The sequence below is a fragment of the Phascolarctos cinereus genome, unplaced genomic scaffold, assembly GCF_003287225.1.
Source record: "Phascolarctos cinereus isolate Bilbo 61053 unplaced genomic scaffold, phaCin_HiC Scaffold_2;HRSCAF=192, whole genome shotgun sequence".
Lineage (NCBI taxonomy): Eukaryota > Metazoa > Chordata > Mammalia > Diprotodontia > Phascolarctidae > Phascolarctos > Phascolarctos cinereus.
This window is the reverse complement of record NW_027555625.1, coordinates 62,329,175-62,350,255: the sequence shown is the minus strand read 5'-3', so window position 1 is coordinate 62,350,255 and position 21,081 is coordinate 62,329,175. Positions and strand designations below refer to the sequence as shown.

Here is a 21,081-nt window from a genome sequence, read left to right as displayed (position 1 = left end):
CACGTGTATCAGCTGGACAAGTCACTTCACCCTCTCTGCCTCAGTTTCCTCATCTGTCAAATGAGCTGGAGAAAGAAATGGCAAACCACTCCAGTATCTTTGCCAAGAAGACCCCAAATGAGGTCATGACTGATCAACAATTCCCCTGGGCAAGTCACTTAATTTCTCTCACCTTTGGTTTCCTCCTCTGCAAAATGGAGATGATAATAGCACCAACCTCCCAGGGTGTTGTTAGGAGGCCCAAATGATATAATGTGTAAAATGCTTTGCAAACCTTAAGGTACTATTCAGAGTGTCCCCAAAGTCTTAGGGCAATTTTAAGTTTTAATAGCCTTATAAATATTATTAAACCCTCCCACACACACCCCCTTCTCTTTCCCAATGCAACTCCCTGCCTTGACCCAGACACTCAGTTGTCACATCAAAGCCACAGGGCCTTTTACTAATTAATCTATGATGTTCAGCTATGTTCTAGCTGTATCTCTGGGATACAAGGAGCTGGGGCGTGAGACATCTTCAAAGTGCTTTGGCCTCTAGGTGAGACAATGGATAGCTATGGCCTAATTCAGGGTATTAGGGCCTAATTCAGGGTAAGGGCCCATCTGTGTTTGAGAGAGACATCAAAGGATGGGAGAGGACCAGGGGCCCAGTCCTTCAGCCCTCCTCCAGCTGTCTCAGTACAGTCTTCGAAGTACCTGGAGTAGGTCTGGGCCCCTGCCCCGGCTCTGGACAAATCAGGCATCCCACCCTTAGTCCAACAGGTCTGGATCGTGCTGGCTCAAGTTAGGGGGGGCCGGTAGTGCCTTTGGCGGCCACCTCAGCCGCCTAATCCTGTTTCTCTTCCTGTTCCTGGTACTCCCGTTGCCCCGGCAGCCCCAGCAGGTCCTCAGCCAGGCTGGTGAGACTACTCTTGTCCAGAGCCTCGACGAGGCGCTGCAGGGTGGCCCGGCGGCCCTCGGCCAGCACAAAGCGGTGCAGCATCTGGAAGGCCTGCTCGTAAAGCCCATCCCGGTCGTACTCGTAGGCCAAGCAGTCCAGGTCTTGCTCCCGAAGGGCCCGGCAGTTCAGCGCCCGGCCCACCGTCCGCCACTTGCGGCCCACAGAGCGGGCGAACTTCTGTCTATCCTCCAGGCTCAGCGGACGGTTAGCTGCGGGAAGGGGAAGGGTGAGCCCTGAGCTGAGACAACTGGGACAACGGTGGAAGATCCCCACAGGCCACCCTCTCGGGCTCCAGATAAACTAGGGATTCCTGGCCCCCAGACACTGTAAACCGGAACCCCGTCCCACCCCGACTTGTACAAAACCAGGTTTTCAGTTCTCCATCCCTCCCACCTCCACACCCCCCCCCGCCCCCTCCCGGATGAACAAAGGATCTACTACCACCACCCCCTCCCTCTTGGACACCGCGGATAAAACAAGAATTGTCTCCTTTATAGACAGCTCCAATAATCTCAAGGAACTGTACTCTATCTCGGACAGCCTAGATATTCCAAAAATTGCCCTTCCCTTCTGGGGAAGCCAGAGCAATGCAGGAATTGTTCCCCTCCCAAGCACTCCCCGAAGAGCCCTCTCGATGAACCCCAGCTTCCCACTCACCCCGGTAAACCTGAGATTGTTCCTTTCCTAGATGCCCTAGGTAAAGCAGCAGCTCCCGGAGGGATCAGGAATTCTGCTCACACTCTTTGCTGAGGTAGGGGCACCTTCAGGATTATTAACTAGCGAACCTCTCCTCCGCCCCGGGGCTTGTTAAGCCACTCACCAATCTGCTGACCCTGGAACACAAAGGTCTGTGCGGGCGCGGGCGGAGGAGGCGAGTAGGCTGGCGCCTTGGGAGCAGAGGCTTTAGGGGCTCCACCGCCCCCCGGATCGCAGGTCAGGCTCCGGAAAGCATCCTCCAGTTTGCCGATCTCCTCATCTCGAAGCCGATCCGGCTGGGATGGGGTAAGGGAGGGAGAAGGAAGGCTAAAGATGAGTCTGGCTCCGCCTGACCTTAAACCCAGCCTCCCCGCCCCTGGCCTCGTCCGAAGAGCCGCCCGCCTCCGGCAGCCCGCTCTGCCTCCCTCCCCGAACCTCGCCGGGCGCACCTTGGCCTGCTGGATGCAGCGTAAACAGCGCTCCTCCTCCTGCAGCATCAAATCCAGCCGCTCCGAGCCCACGCGCAGCTCCAGGTGCAGCGGCACCAGGTGCTGGGCATGGCCGAGCAACGCCACCAGGCTTTCCTGCAGGGCGGCCCGCAGAGCCCCCTCGCGGTAGCTCCGTAGGAAGCGGGTGCACGGCTCCAGCCCGCAGAACTTCATGTGCACGATCAGCTGCGGGTTGCTGCAGTGAATCTTCAGGATCTGTACTCCATCCTGGCTCCCGGTGCATCCTGGGGTGGGGGGTGGGGAGTGGGGAGCCGGGGAGGTGCAGTGGATCAGGCTACAGGCTGACTCCGAGGGAGAGGGAGATGTGTCTGTAGGCCAACTCTCCGTTATCTGTTAATTTAGATACCTCCCCACCACACACACACACACACACACACACACAGAGTTTCCAAATCCATTCTAATCTGGGCTCAAGCTATCACTAATTTTTTTTAAAGGACTCTTTTTTAATTTATATTTGGTTTTCAACATTCACTTCCATAAGATTTTGAGTTCCAAATTTTCTCCCTATCTCTTCCCTCCCCCCACCCCAAGACTGCATCCTGAATACCCCTTCCCCTAATCTGCCCTCCCTTTTATCTCTTCTCTCATCACCTTCCCCTTCTATTTTACCGTAGGGCAGGATACATTTCTATACCCCACTGCCTGTATTTCTTATTTCCCGGTTGTGTGTATCACTGAATTTCTTAGTGACCTGGAAAGATCTCTGGGTTCTGACCTTGGACAAAGTCACAGTTTCACTAGACCTCAATTTCCATATGAGACTACTGGACTAGAATGGTTTCTAAGGTCCTTTTCCAGATCTAACATTCTGAAAATGTCCTAAATCTGACACTTGCTAGCTGTGTGACCCTGAGTAAGTCACTTACCTTGCCTGAGCCTTAGAAAACTGATAATAATAATAGCTAGCATTTAAATAGCCCTTTAAAAATAATATCTCATTTGATCCTCATGAGAACCCTAAGAAGGAGATGCTATTATTATTGCCATTTTACAGATGAAGAAACAGAGTTAGACAGAGGTTAAGTGAGTTACCCAGGGTCACACAGCTAGTAAGTGTTTGAGGCTGGATTTGAACTCAGAGGCTTCTTGACTCCAGGCCCAGCTTTCTATCCTATGTGCCACCTAACTGACTTCCTAATGATGCATTTCAATGGGGCATTTCTATCATGTCCAGCTCTTCATGACTCCATTTCAGATTTTTTTTTGGCAGTGATATGGGAGTGGTTTGCCATTTCCTTCTCCAGCTCATTTTACAGCTGAGGAAACTGAGGCAAACAATTAAGTGATCAGTGTTATCCCAAAATTGGAATGGATTGCTTTCAGAGGTAGTGGGTCATCACTAGAGGCCTTCAGGCAGAGAGAGGCAGGATAACTGCTTATTGGAGATACTGTGAAGGGAATTAATTCCTCTTCAGGTACAGATTGATGATCTCAAAGGTCCCTTACAGCTCTGGGATTCTAACATTCTATGTTCAAAGGTCCCATCCACCTCTGACCTTCTGTGGCTAGTTGCTCCCTCTATACTAGAGGGAGGGGCTTGTAAAAAAAAATGCTGCTCTGGCTTGGCCTCGCTAGACCTCGAGACTTTGGCTAGCTCTTAATAGTCATACAAAACTATTATTAAAATAAAGGGTTGGCTGGCCCGTTGATGCACCTCTAGGCAACATCTATGGCCTTGGGACAGCTTGGGCTGGACCAGAGGGAAGGCCCTGGCAACCTCAGCAGCTGATGGAGTGTGCCCCTCATCAGAGTGGGGCCTCTGGAAATTGGTGACACCAAAGAACACCTCAAAAAAGCTTTGGGGCTTTAGGGGCAGGCAGCGATACCAAGAAGACCTTCTTCACCTGCATTTTATGAGGGGACAATAGCTTCTCCTGGAGCTCTTCCATAGGAAACAATCTGGCCCTACTTCTGGAAGTGGGGTCTTCTCATGCTGAGCCCTGCCTTGAGAGCAGAGGACAGGGAGCTCATTGCAGGCCTCATCCCAGGCCACGGTGGGGAGGGAGAGGAGGGTTCCCACCTCCCGCTTCATCCAGGTCCCCTGTTCACTCCCATGTCTCAGTGCCACTGGGGGCAAGGAAGCCTTAAGGGGCAACCTTTATAGGAAGGAGAGGTGGGCAAAGGAAAAGGCCTGAGGGAGGGTGCAATGAGACAGAAGAGGGAAATCAGGGAAGGCAGGAGGCAGACATGGAGAGAAAGAGAAAGAGAAAAGGAGTTAGACAATGAGGAGAGTCAAAGTCCCCTAAGGAAAGTGCACATGAATGGTGTTAGTCAACATACATACACATATATGGGCATGCACTACATAGACTCATGGACATTCACTGTGTCCATAAATGCATATATGTGTATGTAATGGGGTCAGACCCCCAATTCACACAGAAACACGTAACAAATGCACATGCTTCCATACACACATTGAATTACAGTATATACATGCATACATATATATATATATGACATTGATAGACATGTGAGCACATGTACATATGCACATGAAAGCCCACATGTCATGCAACCACACATTTTCTCCTGCAAATATACATTTATGGGGCTGCTATGTGTAGGTGGAGTGGTGTCACCTTGGGGACAAAGGTAAAGTGTCCTAGACAGCCACCCCCTATTCTAGCCTTAGAGATTCATGCCTTAGCTGTTTGGGGTCACACTGACACCTCAGGGCCGGCCTGCCTCTTAGTTGTTCTGCATATGTGGCCAGTAGAACAGCTTTGGGGGCAAGGTTCTTCACCAAGAGGTGCCCTCCACACACCTTTGACATTCTAGTCTGGAATTGGGAGATGATTGATTTTTTTCTTCACTTTCTATTGAGGGAAGGCATGGGAAGCAAAAACTAGGCCCTGGGATGGGGAGGGGGTGGTTGCAAGAGACAAGCTCCCTGGGGGATAGCCTTGCCCCTACATCTGTACCATCCCCCTGGCTGGATGATCCTCACTTCTCTGACCATCAGTTTCCTCTTCTATAAAACAGGACTAGTATTTGCACTACCTCTCAGGGCTGCTGTGGGAAAGGCAAGAAGCCTTAATTACCATTGAAATGTAAACCTTTGTCATTATTATTCCCCCCCATATATATACACCCCAGGATCCCATAGTCACCTGCCAGTGCCAATTTAAGGACCCGAAATATTGCCGGCTTCTGCTGAGGATCTTGGTATAGATTAGGCAGAATTACTTTCTCCATCGACGATTCCACAAACAGGTAGGCACTGCCGATCCACTCCTGGAGGCCATCTACCATCTTCCTGGAGTCATCTGCCATCCCCGGCTCCTGTAGGTCATGTTGGCCAATCACCAGCCTTGCCTTCCCAGGCTCCCAAGGAATCCTAGATCCCAGGCTGAGACTGTTCTCCATTCAAACGGGAGATGCCCCTTTAAGTCACTATGCTACCTAAGAAATCCAGTCAACTCCAACAATGAAAAATAGCGACATTTATCTAACAGTTTAAGGTTTGAAAAAAACAATTTGCCCATATTACCACATTTAATCCTCACAACAACTCTAACAGCCAAAAGGAGGATCACAGTAAGTAGTGAGACTGTAAAAAAAATGGGAGCTGAGGCAAGGCAACCTTCTATCTTTGGGTCCTCTCCCCTTAGTATAAAATAGAATTGGTAGGGATGGCTGAACAAGGATGATTGGACTGAAGGGTCCTTGGGATATGGTGTTAAGAATTGGAAGACTGCATCTTATCTTATTTGATCCTCACAACTCTGTGAAGTGGGTGCTATCATCCCCATTTTACAGATAAGGAAATTGAGGCTTAGAAAGTGATTTACCCAGGAATAACACGGCTGGTAAGTGTCTGAAGAAGAATTTGAACCCAGGTCTTTTGAACTCCTCCTCCTTCACGCTATACAAACTAGGAAAAAGAAAAAATGCTAAGATACTATAGTATAGCTAAGAAGGGTCTTCAAACAGAATGCTTTTAACCTGTGGAGTGCTACAGCAGGAAGCTACCTTGGAAAAAGTTTCAGCAAATGGAAAGTTAGCCCACCACAGAATAGTGAGAGACAAGCTCCCTGGGGGCTAGCCTTACCCCTACATCTGTACCACCCCCCTGGCTGGATGATCCTCACTTCTCTGACCATCAGTTTCCTCTTCTATAAAATAGGACTAGTATTTGCACTACCTCTCAGGGTTGCAAAGAATGCTGACGGCTGTTGGGGGTGCAGAGTCCAGCCAGGGCCCAGCAGAGAGGTGGGGGAAGCCCAGGAGACAGCAGGCAGAGGGGGACTCTCATGCCAGGAGCCACAAGGAACCGTCAGCACTTTCTCAGAATGGTGCCCCCGGATCTCCTCCCCTGTGTGCTTCCTGGAGATGGGGGAGTCCTCAGCTTTTCTCACTTTCATATCCTCTTGCCCAAGAGAGATCCCTCCCTTCCTCCCTCCCTTCCTTCCCCAGGGAAGCCACCTCCTTGAACCCCAGAGAGGAGTCAGGATCCCTACTGGACTCTGCTCCCCTTGTCTAGACCCTGTGGCCTCAGACAGTCTGTTCCAGTACAGACTGAATTTGGGGGATTCCAGTGAGGAAAAAAGAAAGAGATGGGAGGGAGGAGCCAAGGCGGGCTGACACAAAGCAGAAGTCCCCTACAAGAGGCCAGGGCAAGGCAGAGGGTAATCCCTGCCAGGCTGGTCAGCTGGAAGCCCTAAGATTCCCCTACTTCACTGGGCCAGCAGTATGGTGGGAGCTGGGGTGCAGTAGGGATGAGGAGCAGAATAAGATTCATTATGCCTATCACTTGGGGGAAAGAAAATGAATCTTCCATTGACCAAAGGCATTAGCTATGGGGCCAGACCCCATCAGGGGTCATTCGATCATTCAGACCCTCAGACTCAAGCATTTACAGATAATAAAATTGAAGCAAATAGAGGTTAAGTGACTTGCCCAAGGTCACTCAACTAATATGTGTCTAAGGCTGGATTTAAACTCAGGTCTTCCTAACACCAAGTACTTGGCTCTATCCATTTTACCACCTATATAATTTCTAGCTATTAGAATGAACTTTGTAAACTTTGGATGTGTCAGATATGATCATTTTTATTATCATTATTAGAACTGGGTGGAGTTGTGTGAACTTGGGTAGGAGATTCATTGAGAGGAACTCTAAGGAAGTATAGACATACCCTTGTCTTGGAGGAGGAAGTGATTGGCTTCTCTCTCTCCTTTCTATGGGGAAGTTTTTGGGAAGCAAATTAATACTCACAGCAAGGGCAAAGTTTAAGCCACTTAGGTAAACACACTCTTCCTGGAACTCAGCATCTCATTTCCCACCTCAGTGCTTTTGCCAAAGCTGTCCTGCATACACAGAATGCACTCCCTCCTCATGTTCACTCATCAACAGCTTTATTCCATGATCAACATGGGTGCCAACCTTCATGGATGACTTTTATGATCCACCTCATTTTTAGGAGGTTTCCTCCTCCTCCTCCTAATTTTTTTGGGCAGCTAGATATGGAAAAGCACCAGGCCTTAAGTCAGGAAAAACCTGAGTTCAAATCTGGCCTCAGACACTGATTAGCTGTATGATTCTGGGCATGTCACTTCACCCTGTTTCCCTCAGTTTCCTCAACTGTCAAATGAGCTGGAGAAGGAAATGGCAAACCACTCCAGTATCTTTGCCAAGAAAACTCCAAATGGGGTCATGAAGAGTCAGACAGGACTGAACAACTGATCAACAATTTCCCCAAATTATCTTCTATTTATACATCTGTGTAGCTGTTTTATCCCCCCAGGGGTGGGGAACCTGCAGCCTTGAGGCCACAGGGATGTGTTCTGTGAAGTGTGGATTTTGTCAAAAGGCCCCACTTGAGGACCTAGAGGGCCACATGTGGCCTCGAGGCTGCGGGCTCCCCACCCCTAGTCCAAGGGTTCTTAAATTTGTTTGTAACTTGCACTCCTCCATTAACAGCCTGATAAAGCCTAGGGACCCCTTCTCAAAATCAGTTTTTTTAAATATTTGAAGGCAGTACTCACTTTCAGTTATGAATTAGTGAAAATACCGATGTAATTTTTCCTCCATCCAAGTCCATGGACTTCCTGAAATCTACCCACAGACCTACTGGGGTACCCCAGGTTAAGAACCCCTCACCCAAATAGAACAGAAGATCTTTGAGAACAGAGACATTTATTTTGTCTAGGTATCTGGTTTCTCGAACTAAGCAACAGGTACTTACTAAATGCTTTTTTTTCTTTCCAAATTGAAGTAGGCCATTGAAGCCTGAAAAAACAGATGCTCTCCCAAGGAAACTAAGGTAGCTGGCATCAGAGTGAATAGAGTACAGGGTCTGGGGTCAGGAGGCCCTGACTCAAATCCAGCCTCAAACATTTATTAGCTGTGTGACCTTGAGCAAGTCACTTACCCGCTGTTTGCCTCAGTTTCCTCAAATGAAAAAATGGAGATCATAATAGCACCTACCTTACAGTTTTGTTAGGTGAATAAAATGAAATATTTGTAAAGTACTCGGCACTGTGCCTACCACATATTAGGCCCTTAATAAATGTTTATTCTTTTCCCCCACCTTTCAAACACACAACACACACACACACAGACAATCTCCTGCTTGGTGACAGGGAACTCTTCAGAGTGACTATACTTCTGTGTATGAGTATTGATCCTTATGAGCCTTTTTTGTTTGTTTGTTTTTTAACACAGCTGATGGACCTACTTCTTCTTTTATCTATACCCTCCCCTGTCTCAGTCTATTCATCAACCACCCATCCTGCCCCCTATGCAAGGGACAAGCCCAATTTCAAAGGCCTATTCTGGTCTTTGTGGTCAGGTGAGGACAAAGTACCTTCAACAGGAACCTAGCCTCTACCTCAGAGCACCAGCTTAGTGTCACTGGGGAATTCTAAAGGAAAGGGGGACAGGAAGGACCGGGCTATGGGGAGAGCTGGGCATGAGCCCCCTCCTACCACCACCAACAATGGCTGAGAAATATATTGATCAGGGAAAGTTTTGATCAGGGGTGTCAAAACTCAAATAGAAAAATTGTGTTCCTATGGGCCAACACTGACTTAGAAAACCACAAATTGGCATTATCTATGTTGTATTTTTTATTTATTTTGGTAAACATCTCCCAATTAAAGTTGAACTTGGTTTGGCCCCACACTGGAATATTTTTGGCTACTCACGACCAGCTGACAGAAACTTTGACAGCTCTGATTTAGTTTATAGGCATAGGTTTAATTAAGGTGGAAAGGGGGGCAGCTAGCTGGCACAGAGGATAGAGTACCTGCCCTGGTGTCAGGAAGATCTGAGTTCAAATATGACCTCAGATACTTACTAGCAGTGTGACCCTGGGCAAGTCACTTAACCTCAACTGCCTTCCCCCCCCAAAAAAAAGAGTGGAAGGGGAGCTGAGAGATCATATAATTCAGTTCTCACTTTACAAATGAGGAAACTGAGGCTCAGAGGTAGAAAATAGCAGAGCTTGGCAAAGTCCTGACTCCTCATAGCCACGACCACCAGCCTAGTTCAGGCCCTTTCATCTGGACCAAACCTCTAGACTGCTGGTCCTATCTTCAGTTTTATTCCAATCCATCTTTCTCACAACTACTGAAGTAGCTTCCTAAGACACCACTTTGGCTGCTGAGGATGAGAAAGAAATGGAAGAGGCCAAGGAACTGTTCTCAGGAATGAAAGAAAAAACCAGTTCCAGAGCTGGTCCAGACTCAGTGATCTGCCATGGCTCCCTGTTTCATATCCATCATAATCCAAAGGAATTCTTCAGCCTGACATTTCCAGCTTTGCCACGACCCAGTTTCAACCTATCTTTTCAGTCTTGTCCACCCACCCTACTCCCTGGTACATATTCTAGGCACCTGCCAAACTGAATGACACCCAGGCTCCCCCAACAAAATGTTCACTCTTCTGAGTAGATTTTCGACTTTGTTCAAATTCTCCCTTATGCCAGGAATACCAGAACCTCCCTCCACACCCCACCTCTCTCTCAAAGTCCTTGAAGCCTTCCCTGATCCTCTTTGCTGGAAGGGATCAGTTCCACATTTGCTCTCACAGCACTTTAAAAAAAAAACCCTCTTCTAATGCATTTAGCATCTTCTGATTTCTGTCCCTGGAAGTCTCATGTCCCGTACAAATAATTAGAACCCTTCTAAAGTGGAATGGGAAGGAGTGGGTTTCCCCTCAGATGTCTTCAAAGGAAGACCATATGATGGCTTGTTAGGGACACGGTAGAAGGAATTCTCAATTAAGATCAAATTGGACTAGCTGCTCCCCAAGGTCCCGCTCTACTCTGAAATCCTGTGATTCTGTTACTTTATGGTCTTTATCCAGACCCAGTACATTGCATAGAGTAAGCTCTTAAATGTTGGTTAAGTGACATCTCCTTCCTTCCTGGCTCTTCCTTCTCCTCTGTCTAGGCTCTATGCCAGCCAGCTCCATCCCCCTCGAGCCATGCTATTGGTCTATTCCTCCAGTTCCCTCCTTGGCCTCTAGCCAAGGTACCTTCTTCTGCTCCTAACTAGGACTTCTCTTCCAGAAATGTTTCGGGAGGGAGGGTGGGGGATGGGCTCTGGTCCCTAAGTCCAAAGGGGAAAGGCTGGGGGTGGGGCGGGGCTGAACCAGGCCCAGCTTATTGTTGACCTCCAGATTTTCAGCTTGGCCTAGTGCTTGGCAAGGCAGCTGGACTTGGAAGCGGAGAGCAGGGCTCGGATTTTTACCAAGCGTGAATGCCCACTCTTAAATCCCTTAACTTCCTAGGGCCTCACTTTCCCCACCTGCAAAGAGGGGAAATTAACACTTGCACTCAAAGTTGTCCTGAGAAATGCTGTTTGCGAACTTTATAAGAGCCTCAGAAACTCCAGCTGCCCAACGAAACCGTACCCCAAGGAGGGAAGGCCGAGGCTCGGAACAATGTCTCCCACGTGGGGCCCGGCCCTAGCCCTGGCCAGCCCAAGCCAGCCCGAGAGAGAAGGGAGACAGGAGAAGAGAGAGAAGGGAAGAGATGAAAGAAAGCTGGAGGCCAAGGGAGTTGGCCTGAATCCCCTAGGTGTCCTACTCAGTCCAATTCCCGCCCGGGACCGATGCACACACCCCTCCACACCTACCCCCAGCTCAGGACCCTGCCCATGCCTGGCTCCTCTAACCAGGCCAAACCTGGCAGGAGGACCCCAGACCTGCGCCATAGTGCCCTCGGCCCGCTGGCCTCTGCCCACCCCGCCTCTCCCCTCTTCGCGCCGTGCTTCCTCCCCAACTAAGCTCCCCGCGGACACTAACCCAGCCGTCCGGTCCCCGCTGCTCCGGTTCTCGAAGACACCGGTTCTGTCCACCCGTTCTTCCGGGTTTGCGCAGAGCCCAAGGGGAGGGGGAGCAGAGAGGAGGAAGAAGAGAGAAGGGGAGGGACAGAGCTGGCTCCCCGCCCCGGGATCCCCCGAATTCCGCGGCGGAGGCCGCCCCTGGCGAGCAACGAGGGCAGTTAAGAAGCGCAGTGAGCGGAGCTACGTAATGGATGGGTCTGAGGGCCTGGGGCCTGGGTCCTTCCTCCTACCCAGCCCGATCCAAGTCTACGGACCAACCTAAGCTTCCATGAGTCAGCCATCCCTGAGTCAGTCTAGCCGGCCCTGGAAATTCAGGGATCCCAGTAACCCTTTCAGCTCGAGATCCGAGGACCGCGCGCTGGGGCAGGTAAGAAACATCCAGATCCGGATTAGCTGGCAAGAAGAACTTCTCAGCTGGAAGGGGTGAGTAATATTCACAGGGGTCTGAGGAAGGTTTGGGCACAGGCAGTGCTGGGAAGAGCCCTGGCTTGGAATCAGAAGGTGTCTGAGTCTCTACTTGTGTGCCGCCTTGATAATTACTTTTCCTCTCAGCCTTTTTCCTCTTCTGCAAACGAAGGGTAATAATAGCCAGCATTTATATTACGCTTTCGGATTTAGAAAAGGCTTGACGTATTACCTCATTTGATCACAACAGCTCTGCGAAATAGGCGCTATTATTATTCCCATTTTACAGACGCAGAAACTGAGGCTGAGAGAGGTTAAGTAATTTGCCCAAGGTCACACTGCTAGTATGTATTGGAGGCAGGATTTGGACTCAGACCTTTCTGACGCCGTCAACCACTATCCACTATATCACCTGGCTCTGGCTAGCGCCTAAGGGTTGTTGTGAGGAAAGTTGAACAATTGTGGCTTATTATTTGTCCTCTATTAGGACCCCTACCTGCGGGGGTGGAGGAAGGAGAAGGGGATCCACAGGATGGAGATTCATGTTCAGTTTGCCTTTGGGGAGTGATGGAGACTTAGTGTCCCTAGGTTACGTGGCTCAGGCGGAACCCGCCTCCGAACGAACACCTCACCCACCCCACTCTATGCCTCACACTTTGGACTTTGAAAAGAAGATGTGGGGACGAAAGATAGTATGGGGCAGGGCTGGGTGGGAAAAGTTCGAGACATGGTTGGTGGCAGCTGGGGCAGTCCCCATTTCCTTAGAGTTTTAAAACTAACAAAGCGACTGGAATTGGTAGCGCAAATATTATCTCCACAGCTGAGGAAATGTGGCGATGTGACTTGCAGACCCACATTTAGTGTCAGAGACAGGATTTCCAACCAGGTCCTCTGGCATTGAGTTCAAGGTTTCCACTACCTCAAACTGCCCGTTCCTGGGGGTGGAAGGAGGTGGGGACTTCCCAGGTCCAGCTGTCACCTCCGCCTCCAAGCCCGGCCGCACCCAGCTTTCAACCTGCGGGTCTGTCCCAGGACACTTTAGCCTCCACCACCTCCCAGAGCTGTAGGATTGAGAGGACGAAGGGCGGAGGAGAGACTCCCCAGAAACGGAAACAATTGATAAAGCCTCCTGCTCCCCAAAAGAAGGGATCCCCGGGGTTGATGACTGTAGGATCAGAGGGGAACACTTGCGAGGCACAGAGGTCTGCAGACACCTGATTGATGCCTGGGGCACCCAGAGTAGTAGACCCGCCAGCCTCTATCCCGCAGCTTCAGCTGGGCTCGGCCCCGCCCAGTCTGGTGATTGGCTACTAGTCCCCAGCTGATTTGAATGAACCATTCACGTCTCTACTCGGGGTTCTAGAACCCTACTCATTTAACTCCTTTACTGCCGCAAGGTGGTGGGTATAAGTGGAAAAGAGGCTCTATTAACTCAAAGGACTGCCAGATTCAAGGGGTGACATTGGTAAACCGTGTCAGGATCACGGTGTAGCCAAGAGAGTGAGTCCAGGGTTCCCTGGATTCTACAGGGGCTCCGGGAGCTACCGAGTCGGCGTTGAGGCGACGGTGAATGTGGTGAAAAAGTCCCCAAAGCCCCACCCCAAGTTAGGTCCCTGGACTACTGAACTCCGCAGATCCTAGCCAGGACCCCCCCGGCCTCGAAATGACCTGCGCTGCGACGTAGGCCAAGTGGTCGCCCGCCTCGAAGTTCCATGCAAAATATAATCCTGAGAAAGCCCACAGAGGTGGAGGAAAAGCCGGAAGGCCACGGCCTCGGGTATGGTCCAGTCTCCCCGTCCCAAAGGACGGAAGCGCCCAAAGGTCAGCGACTCTCAGGCCCGGGTTTTGGCTGTGCCCAGGATCCCGAGGCCGAGAGACGAATTTATCCTGGGCCAGAAGTGAGAAAGTTGATTGTGATCTTTATAATTATCGCGGGTATGAGGAAGGGGTGGGGTTGGGCGGGTGAAAGGAGAGTAAAGTCAAATCCTCTAGCCTTTATTAAACATTCTGTGTGTGTTAGACACTGTGCTAAATTCTGGGAATACAAAGAAAAGGAAAAAGTTCCTGACTTCAAAGAGCGCACATTCTAACGAAGGAGACGACATTCAAACAAATAAGTACATACCATCTACATGCGGGCTGAATAAGAGGTAATTTTGGTCGGAAGGCACCAGCATTAAGGGAGATGGGGAAAGGCGTCTTGCAGGAGCGAGGGCAAGAAAGAAGGTGATTGGCCCTTCAGACTTCGCCCTGGGCTGTGAGGTTGGGAAGGACTGAGTACTGTCCTAATGACAGGCAGTCTGAATGGAAATAGAAGATGAGAAAGACATCAGAGATAAGAGTGTGTTCTCTCCACACACACACACACACACACACACACACACTAAGGGCAATGAACACAATTTGGCATAATGTGAATGGCAGAGCTATAAAACACCTAGTTTTGACCAGTTTCAGACTAGTCGATAAGCATTTATTAAGCACCTACTATGTGCTGGGCACTGTACTAAGCACTGGAGAGAAAAAGAAAGACAATAGACAGTCCGTCAAAGACTTAAGCCTAATGCTGGAGACAACAAGCAAACATATTCAAACAAGTTGTGTACAAGACGAATGGGAAATGATTCATCACTACAGTTAAGAGGGATTGAGAAAAACTTCCTGTAGAAGGTGGGTTTTTAGGTGAGACTTGAAAGAAGCCAGGGAAGCCAGGAGGAGGAGATAAGGAGACAGAGCATTCCAAACATGGGAGACAGCCAGTGAAAATGTCAGGAACCCGAAGATGGAGTGTCTGGTTCAAGGAACAGCAAGGTAAACAGTGTCACTGGATCACAGATTATGTGGAGGTGGGAGAGTGGTGTAAAATGTAAGAAGGCTGGAAAGGTAAGGTAGGGAGGAGGGACTAGGCTATGAAGGGCTTTGAATGTCAAACGGAAGATTTTTGTATTTGCTTCTGGCCTTGATAGAGCCACTGAGTTTATTGAGTAGAGGTGTAACGTGGTCAGACTTGTGCTTTAGGAAGAACAAGAGCATGGGAGAGACTTATGGTAGGCAGACCTATTGCAATAATCCAGGCATGAGGGGATGAGAGCCTACATTAGAGGTGTGCCAGTGTTAGAGGAGACAAGGGGGTGTGTTTGAGAGATGTTGTAAAGGTGTTGATATCTGTGATGTGTTGGCAACAGGTTAGATAAAAGGAGAGACGGTGAGGGTGAAAGTGAAGAATCCAGAACTACGTATATGTTGTGAGCCTGAGGGACAGGTGAGCACAGAGAAGTGATGCTCTCCATATTAATAGGGAGGTTTGGAAGTGGGAAGGGTTGGAGGGGGGCACCTAGAATGTTAGAGCTGGAAAAGATCTTATAACATAGAATGTTAGACCATAATACATAGAATGTTAGAGCTAGGAGGAATTTTAAAAGTCCCAGAGGTTCTTAACCCTTTCTGTGTAATGGCCCAACCCTTTGGCAGTCTGGGGAAGCCTAAAGACTCTTCAGAATGTTTTTAAATGCATAAAATAAAATATTTAGTATTACAAAGGAAGCCAATTATATTAAAATGTTTATTTTAAAATTTTAATCAAATTTATGGACCTCTGGTTAAGAACTGCTGGTTTCCAGTCCAACTTTTTAAAATTTTTTCATGTTTGCTGTATGAATATAATCTCTAAAAAAATGAGAGACTGACCATATTAACACTGAGAGGGGGAAGCATATGGAATGTATTGCCCTGTGAGAAGGCACATGCTGAAAGTTAAAGAAATCTACAAGGAAAGTTATCACACAGTTATCACAGGAAGATACTGAGCTGAACCAAGGTCTGTTCTCAGGGATCCAGGCTTATGTTCTCATGGAAACCCCCACCCTATGGTAGTTTCCCCAGCCATGCAAGGCACTGAGTAGGAGCAGGGGGAGAGTTCCTTGAGGGGGTGGTTCTTTCTCTTTGAGTCATGCCCAGGTCTCTATCATCAGACCAGCTCCAGTTGCACTGCAGCAAGGATTGGCAGACTGGGATCCTGTGGAGTTCAACCATCTTCTCAATGGCTGAACCGTGGAAATACCTCCCTGAAGAAATACTGTCACTGATCTTCAGATACTTACCCCTTCGTGACCGATATTCTGTTTCCCAAGTCTGCCAGGCTTGGGCCACTGCTGTCAACTCAAGCTCTGTGTGGTACATCACAGATATCAGGTAAGGAAGTGGTAAGGACCCATTCCTGCCTTCCCCACAGTAGGAGCCCCTTCCTTTCAAGAGTTCTAAACCCCAAAAGCACCCAGGTGGCAGGTGGAGACAGCATTGAGCCTGCAGTCAAGAAGACCTAAGTGCAAATCTGGCCTTGGACCCTTACTACTGTGTGGGTCTGGGCAAGTCACTTAACCTTATTTTAGCCTCAGTTTCATTGTCTATAAAAGGGTATAATAATAATAATACCTGCTATATAGGGTTGATGTGAGGATTAAATGAGATATTTGTAAAGTGCTTTATAAACCCTGAAGAGCTATAGAAATATTATTATTATTATTATTATTATTATTAAACTTAACTGATGTCCCAGGGCATCTTAGCCATGGGGCAAATTCAAACTGATAGCAAAGGACCAGTTCTAGCACTTTAGTTTTCAGATGAAGTGACTGAGTCCCATTAATGATTACTTGTGAGAGAAGGTAGCCAGCCCAGGCTTATCAGTTCCACCCACTTCCCAGCATTCTTGGCTAATGCTTAGATAGCTGCCAGCTTCCACTCTTACCCCTGAGGAAGTGGGGCCACTCCCTAGGGTCCACTGAAAAGTTTTACAATACTGTAAACATTCAGCAAACTAATAACACAGGCGTCACCCTAAAGCCCTGTCTCATGCCTGCTCAGACACCAGGGATGGAGAGATGGCTCTCTAACCCCTCACCTCCTATGTCCTGCCTTCACGTAGGAGAGAGAAGGCCTTGGGGGAAGCTTACTGACTTGGCTATATGGAGGGAGGAAGGTGTTGGGCCTCAAACCTCACGCCCTAGAAGGCTATGCCTGAAGATAATGAGCATACAGTAGCAGATCCGGCCAATCTGCAAGGGCTTCAAGCACCTGCCCAGTGGTTTTTTGGTTGTCCAAGGCCTAACCTAGCTAATTAATTCATTTGGCGTCAGTTCAGCAGGCAGTTATTAAATGCCTACCATGTGTCAGGTCTTGGAAAGAAAAGAAAGGAAGGGAGGAAGGAAAAAGGGAGGGAAGGAAGAAGAAAGAAAGAAAAAAGAAAGAAAGAAAGAAAAGGAGGGAGGGAGGAAGAAGGAGGGGTCTTTACCCTTCAAAGAGTTTGCATTCTTTTGAAATGTAGCTAAATAAGAAAGGGCTCAGAGCCAATCAGGCCAGAAGCTAATAGCATTTAATTAAAAATTAAAATTTTTTTTTTATCCTGAGCTTTAATTTAACCAATGCCAAATTGAATGTGTATTTGTGTATACATAGTAAATCAGAATTTGTGTATACATAGTAAATCAGAATTTGTGTATACATAGTAAATCAGAAAAAGGAGATTATGCAGGTCTTTATATATGTAGCTAGATTTTTTTTAAATGTGTACATTAAATTCAACCTGTAGCTTTTGAGTTTGTCCTGCTCCTTTGGACTTCTTTCTGGTCTTCCTTCTGTTTTTCCTTTCTCCATTAAAAAAAAAAAGCTGCCTCAAAACTCTCTTTGCTTCCTTCTTTCCTTCCTTCCTCCCTTTCTCTTTCTTTCTCCCTCCTATCCCTATCTCCCCTCAACCTCCCACCCCACTCCCAATGGGAAAAAAAAAGCCCTAGTAACAGATATTTGTTGTCAAGCAAAACACATTCCTTCATTGGTCCTGTAGGGAAATGTATGCCTTATTTTGCATCTTGAGTCTATCACCTCTCTGTCAATTGATGAGTAGCAAGCTTCCTTATCAGTCCTCTGGAATGAGAATTGGTCATTGATTTGATCAAAGTTCTCCAGTCTTTTAGAGTAATTTTTCTTTGTGATTCAACAAGCATTTATTAAGCATCTACAGGGTACAAAAAAAAAAAAAGGCAAAAACAGTCTCTGCCCTCAAAGACCTCTCATTCCAATGGCAGAGACAATATATAAATAACCAGGCACATACAACCTATATGCAGAATAAATGGAAAGCATTCTGAGAGGAAAAGGCATTAATAGCCTGGGGGACCAGGAAAAGCCTCCTATGGAAAGTAGGTTTTGAGCTGAGTCTAGAAGGAAGCCAGGGAACCTCAGAGGCCAAGTTGAGAAGGCAGAGTACTCAACCAGTGCAAAGGCAAGCCAGGAGATGAGAGATAAGAATATCCTGTGTGAGGAACAGTAAACATGACAATCTGGCTTCATCATAGTATCTACAGAGGGGAGTAATGTGTGAAAAAACTGAAACTGTAAGGAGGCGCCAGCTTATGAACAAATAGAGAAGTTTATATTTGACCTTGGGGGAGCCATTAGAGCTAAGGCAGGTTAGAGGGGTTGACATAGTCAGGCCTACCCATTAGAGAATCACCTTAGCAGCTGAATGGAAGATGGGTTGGACTAGGGAGAGATCTGGGGTGAGGTGATGAGGGCCAGAAACAACTATGGCTCTGTCAGTAGAGAGAAGGGGACAACTAAGTATATGAAAGAGTTTGTAAAGTTAGGACGAGATTTGGCAACAAAATGGATGTATGGAGTGAGTTGGGGACTTCAGGAGAAGGTTGACTGCTGGGTGATTATTGTTATTTATTTACTTAAATTTTTTTTATTCATTCGTTTGTTTGTTTTTGCCATAGCTAATCCTGAAGGCCTGTCTGCTGAGGCAGGGAAGGGCTACTCTCTGCATGAGCATACTAGGGAGTACCCACAGTAATAATGTAAGGCATTTTTGAAAGAGTAATAACTATTTCTTTTTACAATGAAACAGGTGGTTTATCTATTTATGAGTTCTTCAGCCTAAAACTATGTCCCAGGGGCTAATCCTTCTTGGTGTGTCAAGTCATATGAGAGTTAGGACTTGGAAAGGTTAGACCAGATAAGGCCAGGCCATCAAGCTGGTTTAGGGGAGGAAGCCTTGGTCTTTTCCCCTGCAGATTAGAGGTGCACACGTCCATCCCAGTGCGAGTTTATTTCATTGACAGCTCAGCAATTGCCTTGGGCAAGCCCCTTGCTGAGACCCTGAAGTAGCTGAGGTGGGAAGGATGGAAATAGAGAGCTAGGAGCACAGTGGAACATAGAGGGACAACTATGAGCTCTGCCTTTGCAGCCCCGTTGATAAATTTTCCCCTCTGTTTTGTCCTGAAAGCTGCGAACTGGAGGCAGACGAGGCTGCTTTGAATTGTCTGTCCCCCTGCCTGGGTCAGATCCGCCACCTGGGACTGGAATTTGACCCGTCCAAGGAGGGGAGCCGGCGGGCAGCAACGGAGCTCCTAACTGCCTTGGCCAAGCAGGGCCCCGGCCTGCAGGGGCTGCGTATTGTTTGCAGAGGCGAGAACCCGCTCTTCTATTCTGGCCAAGACATCCTGAATGGATTGCTCCAGGTGTGCGCAGCAGGGCCACCGGGCCTGTGTGCGCTCCGACAGCTGGATCTCCGAAGCATGCCTTTCACCCTGGACGACGGATTAGTGCTGCAGGTGGCGCAGGCCTGCCCGGAGCTCCGAGGTCTTTTCCTCAACAATAGGACTCTGGTGTGCAACGTGCGACCAGAGACGGTGCGCACCGTCCTGGCCGCCTGCCCTCACCTGTGCGCGCTCGGTCTCTACTACGCCAGCCTGTCAACCCAGGTGCTGGCCACCCTGGCCGAGTCGGGCCGCCCGCCCTTCCAGCACCTGGCCGTGTTCTGCGCCCGGCTAGACAAGTACGCCGAGGACATACCCGACGACGCGTGGGCCGCGGCCCGAAGGCGTCACCCGGGGCTCGCGGTAGACCTTGAGCTGGACCATACGGTGCCCGATGAGCGGATCACCCTCGTCCTGCAGCCCACCATCCCCGTGAGCACACTGAGGCTCAACACGTTCGGCGAGGTAGCTGACGCAGTGCGCCTCGCAGGCCACCACTACGCTGCCACCCTGACAGCCCTGGTAGTGCGCGCCACAGCCTCGGCCGCCCTGAACTCCGCGCTGGAGGAGCTGGCCCGGGGCTGCGGCCACCTGCGGGAGGTGCATTGCTATTGTGTGGTGGCGCCCTCTGTAGTGAGCGCCTTCCTCACCCACTGCCCCTGCCTCCGCAGTTACACGCTCAAGGTCACTGGGGAGCCGCACCCTTGGCGGCCCAAGATTGTCAGGTGACAAGCTTCAACCCCAGGCTGAGAGGAACCGCGGAATCAGCACCGCGGCTTTCCTAACCCTAGAGCTAATCTATACAGCACGTTGTGGTGGAAAGAAGTCAAGTTCAAACCCACCTCTACCTCTTATTTGCAGTGTAACCTAAGGCAAGTTCTTTCCTTACCCTAGGCCTCATTTTCCTTCTCTGAAAAGAAGGGGTTTGGATTAATTCATTTCTAAAATCCCCTCCAGTTTTAAATCCCAGGATCTTCGCTGAGGGGGAGGCAGACATGCTAATCCAATTTCGTGGATTTTAGGACCCTCAGCTGTAAGAACAAGAGGAGGGACATATCTGTGTCTAAGTACTTACTATGAGTACATATGGGGTTAGAACCACAAAAAGTCACATCCTGGGATGGGGGTGGGGGGAGATTCAGAAACCACTTAGTCCAGCTCCCCCATTTTATAGATGGGATCTAGAGAGAAGATTCAAGTCGCCCACAACCACACGAATAGGTGCCAGAGAACTGGAGCTGCTGAGGTGGACACCATCTCAGGCAATATGATTTTCTAAGACCTGGGCCCTAGAATCTCCCAGTAGCTAGGTTTCTCAACAGAATATCCTCTTCCCTAGTTCAGAAGCCCTCCCTTTCTACTGGGTCCTGAGAGGCAGTGAGGTGTAGTGGTAAGAACACTGGAATGAATTATAGCCACACAATTCCTGTATTCAAATCTATGTGTCCTTCTTCTGTGACCCAGATGTGGTGTACATACACATGCACAAACACACCCACACACATTCAGACATACAGACAAGACTACACACCAACATCCTTAAAGTAAAAGCACTAGCTTAGGAGTCACAAGGACTAGGTCTGTCATTCACTAGCAACCTTGGACAAGTCACCTTCCTCCCAGGTCTACAGTTTCTTTGTTCATTAAACAAGGAAGAGAGCGAATGATTTTTTCAACTGTTACATTAATCAGTGTCT

General features: G+C 48.7%; 2 protein-coding genes across 12 annotated transcripts; one reads left to right on the top strand and one right to left on the bottom strand.

Moving 5' to 3' along the window:
• Positions 1–304: 304 nt before the first annotated feature.
• On the bottom strand, positions 305–11,650 carry TRADD (TNFRSF1A associated via death domain). 4 transcript variants are annotated; one of them, XM_020989401.1, is made up of 7 exons: positions 11,404–11,491; positions 6,295–6,476; positions 5,942–6,024; positions 5,261–5,432; positions 2,085–2,425; positions 1,760–1,931; positions 305–1,148 (listed from the first exon to the last, which is right to left on the bottom strand). In XM_020989401.1, the coding sequence occupies exons 4-7, from the start codon at positions 5,421–5,423 to the stop codon at positions 826–828; spliced, it is 999 nt and encodes a 332-aa protein (XP_020845060.1). In that variant the 5' UTR covers positions 5,424–5,432; positions 5,942–6,024; positions 6,295–6,476; positions 11,404–11,491; the 3' UTR covers positions 305–825. The 4 variants fall into 4 exon arrangements, with proteins under 4 accessions (XP_020845060.1, XP_020845059.1, XP_078005562.1 ...); XM_020989400.1 differs by lacking the exon at positions 6,295–6,476 and having other exon boundaries at positions 11,404–11,493; XM_078149436.1 differs by lacking the exon at positions 6,295–6,476 and having other exon boundaries at positions 2,085–2,368; positions 11,404–11,493.
• Positions 11,651–11,721: 71 nt separating this feature from the next.
• Positions 11,722–21,048, top strand: FBXL8 (F-box and leucine rich repeat protein 8). 8 transcript variants are annotated; one of them, XM_020989388.2, is made up of 4 exons: positions 11,874–13,626; positions 15,035–15,111; positions 15,821–16,040; positions 19,132–21,048. In XM_020989388.2, the coding sequence occupies exons 3-4, from the start codon at positions 15,889–15,891 to the stop codon at positions 20,111–20,113; spliced, it is 1,134 nt and encodes a 377-aa protein (XP_020845047.1). In that variant the 5' UTR covers positions 11,874–13,626; positions 15,035–15,111; positions 15,821–15,888; the 3' UTR covers positions 20,114–21,048. The 8 variants fall into 8 exon arrangements, with proteins under 8 accessions (XP_020845055.1, XP_020845054.1, XP_020845047.1 ...); XM_078149434.1 differs by having other exon boundaries at positions 13,870–15,111; XM_020989392.2 differs by having other exon boundaries at positions 11,874–14,660.
• Positions 21,049–21,081: the final 33 nt, after the last annotated feature.

What these genes read in the sequence shown, in the direction of transcription:
- TRADD (XM_020989400.1), bottom strand. Translation starts at nt 5,423, where the DNA reads ATGGCAGATGACTCCAGGAAGATGGTAGATGGCCTCCAGGAGTGGATC. An exon ending in GCTGCATCCAGCAGGCCAAG is followed by an intron (nt 1,932 to 2,084) that starts GTGCGCCCGGCG and finishes ACCCCATCCCAG; the next exon opens with CCGGATCGGCTTCGAGATGA. An exon ending in GTTCCAGGGTCAGCAGATTG is followed by an intron (nt 1,149 to 1,759) that starts GTGAGTGGCTTA and finishes CCCTTCCCGCAG; the next exon opens with CTAACCGTCCGCTGAGCCTG.
- FBXL8 (XM_078149433.1), top strand. Translation starts at nt 15,799, where the DNA reads ATGCCCAGGTCTCTATCATCAGACCAGCTCCAGTTGCACTGCAGCAAG. An exon ending in TGGTACATCACAGATATCAG is followed by an intron (nt 16,041 to 19,131) that starts GTAAGGAAGTGG and finishes TTGTCCTGAAAG; the next exon opens with CTGCGAACTGGAGGCAGACG.